At 43.8% G+C, this 7,742-nt stretch overlaps 1 protein-coding gene across 2 annotated transcripts; it reads right to left on the bottom strand.

Moving 5' to 3' along the window:
* LOC310940817 (malate dehydrogenase, cytoplasmic-like) lies at positions 1-7,503 on the bottom strand. Of its 2 annotated transcripts, XM_083905835.1 has the most exons (10): positions 7,407-7,503; positions 6,224-6,322; positions 6,035-6,131; positions 4,657-4,832; positions 3,434-3,556; positions 2,015-2,191; positions 1,815-1,928; positions 552-641; positions 327-465; positions 1-199 (listed from the first exon to the last, which is right to left on the bottom strand). In XM_083905835.1, exons 1-9 carry the CDS (start codon positions 7,407-7,409, stop codon positions 343-345), a joined length of 1,002 nt encoding a protein of 333 aa, XP_083761961.1. In that variant the 5' UTR covers positions 7,410-7,503; the 3' UTR covers positions 1-199; positions 327-342. The 2 variants fall into 2 exon arrangements, with proteins under 2 accessions (XP_083761961.1, XP_083761960.1); XM_083905834.1 differs by having other exon boundaries at positions 1-465.
* Positions 7,504-7,742: the final 239 nt, after the last annotated feature.

Here is a 7,742-nt window from a genome sequence, read left to right as displayed (position 1 = left end):
TTCTGGTTCCGTGTCGGGTTTTATTTACGACATCATTCGTTTCTTTTACACTTCTATGGTGGCTAACGTGTGCTAATGTTATCATCTACAAACACAGACAGCGTTTCCCTTCGCCGTCTCTGAGAGGAAGAGGAAGAGGAAGAGGAGGAGGAAGATGAGGCCAGGGGGGCGTGGCCATTAAATCAGGCTTTCTGAAAACCTGAGGAGGTGAGACACACACACACACACACACACATAGAGAGAGAGAGGTCACACATGTCTTCAGAGCCGCGAGTTGCCGGCCTTCAAGTGCTGCTGTTGTTGTTGTTGTTGTTGTTGTTGCTGACCAGCAGGGGGAGATAGTCACTGGGACAGGAAGTCCAGGGCGGTGTCTCGCTCCTCCACCAGCTCGGCCGCCGTGGCGTCCATCTTGGCGCGGGAGAAATCGTTGACGGGGAGGCCGTCGACGATGCTCCAGGTCTTGTTCTGCGGGAGGCGACACAAGTGAGTCTTTAAAGATCTATATTGAATTAATTTTTAATTTTTTTAAATACACAGAATTCCAGACTGACCTTGATCTGGATGGGGAAAGAGTAGATGAGGTCCTCTGCGATTCCGTAGGAGTTTCCGGCAGCGTACACCCCCATGGAGATGAACTCACCCTGTGGACAGGAAGCCCATAAAAAAAATCATCCATCAGTTTATTCAAAGGTAATTAAAGTTTAATTTCCCTTTCTCTAAAGCTTCTCTTTAGCTCTAAAATTAATGTTTCAGTCGTTACGTTAAGCTTGAATCCTGTTGAATCCTGAGTGTACGTAACTCCTACACGCTAAAATATTTAACTTTAAAACCGCGTTAGAGTGTACACAACTCTTCTAGTTTCACTTAAAAACAACATTTTTTTACTTTAAAACCGTTTAAAAGTGTATTTAACTCCTAAACACTAAATTATTTGACTTTACAACTGTTTTACAGGGTACACAACGCTTAAAAACTAAAATATTATACTTTAAAACCGTTTAAAAGTGTACGCAACTCCTAAACACTAAAATATTTAACTCTAAAACTACTCTAGAGCATACACAACTCCTTATCACTAAAATATTTAACTTTAAAACCGTTTTAGAGTCTACGTAACTCTTAACCACTAAAATATTTAACTTTTAAAACCGTTTTAGAGTGTACGTAACTCTTCTAGTTTTACTTAAAAACTAAAATATTATACTTTAAAACTGTTTTACAGTGTACGTTACTCTTAACCACTAAAATATTTAACTTTTAAAACCATTTTAGAGTGTACGTAACTCTTCTAGTTTTACTTAAAAACTAAAATATTTAACTTTAAAACTGTTTTAGAGTGTACGTTACTCTAAAAACAAAAATATTATACTTTAAAACCGTTTTAGAGTGTACGTAACTCTTCTAGTTTTACTTAAAAACTAAAATATTTAACTTTAAAAGTGTTTTAGAGTGTACGTTACTCTAAAAACAAAAATATTATACTTTAAAACCGTTTGAGTGTACGTAACTCCTAAACGTACGGGAAAAACGTTAAGGTTTTCATGAATACGACTAAAACAGAACTTAAGGAAGACGACGATGTCGTAGCCCCGCCTCTTGGGTCTTGTTTTTCCGTCGCCATCCTTGTTAGCGTTCTCGTCGTCTTGTTTTGGAGTTTGTAGACATTTCTTGCGTTTAGGGAAAACAATTTCAAGCGGGAAAGTTCTACGTCTACGTCTACGTATGAACGCGAGTTCACAGGTTAGCTTGACCTGGGAATTAACGCTAAATAAAAACATTCACGCGGGAAAAAACCGAGCGCTTCCGTCGCTAACCTCCTTGGTGCCGAACCAGATGTCTCTCATGTGGTCGCAGATGGCCTTGGCGGCGGACATGGCGCTGGACAACTTCCTGGCCTTGATGACGGCGGCGCCGCGCTGCTGCACCGTCTGCAGAGGAGGAGGCGGAGTTTTAACAGGCGGTAAAACGATAAAACGTTAAAAGTCCAAGGAGACGTCGGAAGTCGAGCACTCACAGAGATGAAGTCTCCGTGGAGCCACGCCTCGTCCTTGACGGCGTCGTAGGCGCCCGTCTCCGCGCCCTTGACGTTGACCTTGGCGTGGTGGACGTCGGGGTACTGGGTGGAGGAGTGGTTCCCCCAGATGATGACGTTCTTCACGTTGTCGGCGGAAACGCCGCAGCGCATCGCCACCTGCAGGCGAGGGACAAACGTGAAAAACATGACATTATAGAAGTCTTCTTCGTCTTATGTTCGCCAGCTTCCTGTTTCTGTGGCAGCGTTACAGCGCCACATACAGGCCTGGCGTATACACCGCAGTGCGAGTCTACACGTTAGCGTCGTTTCATGTGTACGAAGACATTTCTTGAACAGTTTACGAACTCCTAAACGCTAAAATATTTAACTTTAAAACCGTGTACGTTTAAGCGTAGTTTCCTGTGTACGAAGACATTTCTTGAACAGTTTACGAACTCCTAAACGCTAAAATATTTAACTTTAAAACCGTGTGTACGTTTTAGCATCGTTTCACGTGTACGAAGACATTTATTGAACTGTTTACGAACTCCTAAACGCTAAACTAACTTTAAAACTATTTTAGAGTCTATGTTTTAGCATTGTTTCCCGTGTACGAACATATTTCTCAGAACAGTTTACGAACTCCTAAATGCTAAAATATTTAACTTTTAAACTGTGTACGTTTGAGCGTCATTTCACGTGTACGAAGACCTTTCTCGAAACTGTTTACGAACTCCTAAACGCTAAAATATTTAACTTTAAAACCGTGTACGTTTTAGCATCGTTTCTTGTGTACGAAGACATTTCTTGAACCGTTTACGAACTCCTAAACGCTAAAATATTTAACTTTTAAACTATTATAGTCTACATTTTAGCGTCGTTTCACGTGTACGAAGGTATTTCTTGAACCGTTTACGAACTCCTAAACGCTAAAATATTTAACTTTAAAACTGCGTACGTTTTAGCGCCGTTTCACGTGTACGAAGACATTTATTTAACAGTTTACGAAATCCTAAACGCTAAAATATTTAACTTTAAAACCGTGTACGTTTTAGCGTAGTTTCAGACACTTCTTGAACCGTTTACGAACTCCTAAACACAAAAATATTTAACTTTAAAACTGTGTACGTTTTAGCGTCGTTTCATGTGTACGAAGACATTTCTTGCACCGTTTACGAACAAATATTACAAAGATCGCTTCCTGAAAGTTCTGCTTCCGTGTTGATAAGGCCTTAAGTCGCGTTTCCACCGACAACGGTACGTATTATTTTGCGTTTCCACGAGGTACCACAGTACCAAAACAGCTAGCCTCAACCGTTCCTTCGGCGCCCTTTTCCCCCGGGGTACCAGGAATGGTAGAGTACGGTTAGGATTGACAAATGATTGATTTATATACAGTTCATAAGAGTGCGAGTGTACCTGGGAGCTGGCTCTGTTGTGGTCCAGACGGGTCAGGCAGGAGAAGTTCTCTTTGGGGATGGATGGAGCCGACTTGGCGGCGATGAGACAGTTGGTGTTTGCCGGGTTCCCGACGACCAAAACCTGAGAAACCAAACACAAACGCATGTCCATCAGGTTGGCGTTAAATTCAAGGAACTTTTCAAGGGCCCAATTGCCCCAAAGTCCAGATTAGAGGATGCACCGACACAGTTTAAGAGCTCGTCTTTTTCCTTGATGGCGTCCTTGGGACCTTGGTCAAAGTCAGTCTTTTGTAAATGTGTCTTCAGCGAGACAGAGGTGTTTTCCCGCCATTCGCTCTCTCTCTTATTTTAACTTTACTCGATGACATCTCGGAGGTAACACCCATACAGCGATGGTCGACTGCAGCTGATGAAGACAGGAAGCGAAAAGTGTCCAATCAGCACCACTTCCTGTCTCCGGCTGAGTCGACCAGAGCGTCCGGCAGATAGTTCCAAAGTTCCTCTCTCGCGTCAGCGTGTCGCAACGAGCGAGGCCCCGGCAGACGTCAGGGTGACGCCAGAGGTCAAAGGTCAGAGTCTGTAGGTAGGTCGACAAGTCGGTACGTAGGTAGGGAAGTAGACAAGTAGGTAGGAAGGTAGGTAGACAAGTAGGTAGGAAGGTAGGTAGACAAGTAGGTAGGAAGGTAGACAAGTAGGTAGGTAGGAAGGAAGGAAGGTGGGTAGACAAGTTGGTAGGAAGGTAGATAGACAAGTAGGTAGGAAGGTAGAAAGACAAAAAGACAAGTAGGTAGGAAGGTAGATAGACAAGTTGGTAGGTAGGTAGACAAGTAGGTAGGAAGGTAGGTAGACAGGTAGGTAGACAAGTAGGTAGGAAGGTAGATAGACAAGTAGTTAGGAAGGTAGATGGACAAGTAGGTAGGTAGGAAGCTAGGTAGACAAGTAGGTAGATTGACAAGAGGAAGGTAGATAGGTAGATAAGTAGAAAAGTAGGTAGGTAGACAAGTAGGAAGGTAGGTAGAAAACCTTTAAAAAGTTGGACTTGAAGACCTTAAAATAAACCAACTAAGCCATGATCAATTTAGTAAATGGATAGATTTTTCTCCTAGCTCCCCCTGCTGGTCATCTCTGTCAACTAACTCCTAATATCAACCGTGCGAGTAAATCATCCAACAATCGTTCATCATTGATGGTGACCCGGCCGTGGGGAAGCCCTCTCGTCACCTTGACCGTCTTCTTGGCGTACTTCTCCAGGGCGCCGCCCTGCGTCTTGAAGATGGCCACGTTGGCCTTGAGCAGGTCCTTCCTCTCCATGCCCTCCCTTCTGGGCATGGAGCCGACCAAGATGGCGGCGTCCAGGTCCTTGAAGCCCACCGCCACGTCGGCAGTGGGGATGACCTCTGTGGAGGAAGACGGGAGGCGGAGTCAGAAGACAGAACACCGGGAAAACAATTTTAAAAAACGGGGACACGGGGTCGGGTGTAGCCGTTAGCGCTCGAGGGTTCACGACCTCCATTTTCTCTAGTTTCACCATCTTTTTTATCATATTGTTGTTTTTTTCAGACGGATAATCTGGTGATTGTGACGGAGCAGAGTCTTCAGATAATCTGCTCCCGCTATCAGACTGGACTTCAGCCAACCTCCTCTTCCATTCTTGTCCCACCACTGCTCTGATTGGCTCCTGCGGTGCCCCGACCACCGGCCAATCACAAGCCTTTATTTAGACCCTCCCTCCTCCATTTCTACAGCAGCAGAGAGGAAGCTTCTCCACTGAAGGTTTAGAAGGACAAATAACACTGAGCTACGATTGATCTATTAATAAACTATTACTAAATCATGTTTGAGAGTTCTTTAAATGTGAATATTTTCATGTTTCTGTCATTTTTCAGCTTCTTAAATGTGAATATTTTCACGTTTCTGTCATTTTTCAACTTCTTAAATGTGAATATTTTCGCGTTTCTGTCATTTTTCAGCTTCTTAAATGTGAATATTTTTGCGTTTCTGTCATTTTTAGCTTCTTAAATGTGAATATTTTTGCGTTTCTGTAATTTTTCAGCTTCTTAAATGTGAATATTTTCACGTTTCCATCAATTTCAGCTTCTTAAATGTGAATATTTTCACGTTTGTCATTTTTCAGCTTCTTAAATGTGAATATTTTCGCGTTTCTGTCATTTTTCAGCTTCTTAAACTTGAATATTTTCCCATTTCTGTCATTTTCCAGCTTCTTTAATGTGAATATTTTCACGTTTCTGTCATTTTTCAGCTTCTTAAATGCGAATATTTTCATGTTTCTGTCATTTTTCAGCTTCTTAAATGTAAATATTTTCTACTTTCTGTCATTTTTTTTGGTGTGGGAGAGTGAGTGGTTTACAAACTCTAGTTTCATTTAAACCAGAGTAAGAATCAAAGCCACGACAAAAGCAGCTTTAAGTTCTTGGCTGAACAAACACTGGTCCTGTGTTCGCTGCGTTCATTAAATCACGCGTGACATCATGAGACTTCAGTGTCTCATGATCGTGAACACGTTCTTTACCATTAGCTGCACGTCTGTCGTGTTTGTGTCACATTAAACACACACACACACACACACACACAAACTCACCCCTCAGCAGTGGGAGGGCGCAGTCCTGCAGCTCCATGACGACGCCGTCCACCACCGGCAGCATGGGTGGGATGTCCAGAAGGACCAAGATGATGGGCTGACGGAGAGAGGACGCTCGCGTTAGCAGCAAATCGCGTCGTCGCAGAACTGACGTAAACGCTTGTTTTTGTCGTTGTCAGCGAGCCTTACCTGGTCCTTCCCGAACACATCTCCCTTGGCGATGCTGTACAGAAGGGAGTAAGCGATCTGACCGGCAGCGCCAGTTACCAGGACACGGATTGGTTCAGCCTGCCAGGAAACCAGACTCCATTAAGAAAAACAGGAATTACAGAATAACCTAGCATAATAACAATCACAGCAGTGGTATATTGTTTATTTTTTTTATTTTGTCTGGACAAGTTGGTGTCGCTCTTGAATTCGGCACGAGTAAAACTCGTGTAGCAAACACCAGGTTCACGACAGCCTGGAAACTGTAGCATAGCTTTGCACAATAGCAACGGACACTGTGTACTTATTTGATTTTAGATGTTTTCCTAACTAGCTAAGAGTTGTAGTAGTATATTTTATATTTTAACTATAGTAGTTGGTGTCTCTGTTCAATTCGGCATGTAAAAAAAAGTGTTGTTTTTTTTAAACCAAATTCCATTTAAAAAAATATGAATTATAAAAATGACCTCGCATATAAACAACAGTGGTTGTCGTAGAAGTTAGTTTTTACATTTAAACCGAGCAAGTGCGAGTCTCTGTTCAATTCGGCATGCATACCTTTTCAGTACAGCACCTATTCTGCACCTTAACGGCTTCTGTACACACACACACACACACAACTAACGCCCGGGGTCAACGGAGTGTGCGTGTGTTTGTGCGTGATTTAGCGGAGCTCGATGACGCAGGGTCACGCACGGACGCAGCCGAACTGAAGGACATTTGCACCTCTGTCGGAAATCACCGAACATCGCGTTCCTTCACGTTCCGCTCGAGTCTGACAAACACGCGAACATTAAATCAAGACGTTTGTGAACCGGGATTCGTACGAACGCGTCTTCCACGTCACTGTTTTGCGGCCTGTCCTCAAAAAATATGGAGGCAGGTGATGATGATGATGACGATACATGGCGTAATAACGACAGTTAATTCTACGCGTTTAAACGGGTGTAAATGTAAATGTGCGGTTTATAGCTGCGCAACAAATGCGCATGTTAACGCTAGCCTTTGTTTTTTTTCAACCACAAACAAAAACACTCAATTAAAACTGCGAGAATTACGATTAAACGGCTCGGTTCTTCGTCCCCGAACACATCGTCATTGACTTAAGCTAACATTCATGCTAATATTCGGCTGCTAACGGCGTTCAAAGAGCGGTAAACCTCACCATGGTGTTGTCGGTTGGAAGATGCTCGTGTGTGTGTGCGGCGTCTTTCCCGTCTCGCGCAGTGAGGGTCACCTCTAATGTAAAGTCACGCGGTGACGTCGTTCGTCCGCGCGCACCAAGGGATTTGTAGTCCTTTCGCGCGGCGACGCGCTGCCGCGACGCAACGCGGGGAACACAATCCCCCATGATGCACCGCTCGCCTCCCAAACCGCGCCCCGGCCGGTGCCACATTTGACCAACAAAAGGAAGCGAAAGACACAGCCGTGGTTTGGCGACATCTCGTGGTCGAAGGCGGAAGTGCAGCACTCGTCACTCAGAGTGACACAGCAGTAACAA

This window comes from Microchirus variegatus (genome assembly GCF_963457635.1).
Source record: "Microchirus variegatus genome assembly, chromosome: 19".
In the NCBI taxonomy this organism is placed as follows: Eukaryota; Metazoa; Chordata; class Actinopteri; order Pleuronectiformes; family Soleidae; genus Microchirus; species Microchirus variegatus.
The sequence above is the reverse complement of the archived record's forward strand: the minus strand, read 5'-3'. Positions and strand labels throughout refer to the sequence as shown.

Excerpts from the sequence above, each read along its gene's own strand:
- LOC310940817 (XM_083905834.1), bottom strand. Across the intron at positions 4,833-6,034 it reads CGCCCTCCCACTGCTGAGGG|AGGTCATCCCCACTGCCGAC; the intron begins GTGAGTTTGTGT and ends CTTCCTCCACAG. Across the intron at positions 466-551 it reads CTTTCCCCATCCAGATCAAG|AACAAGACCTGGAGCATCGT; the intron begins GTCAGTCTGGAA and ends CGCCTCCCGCAG.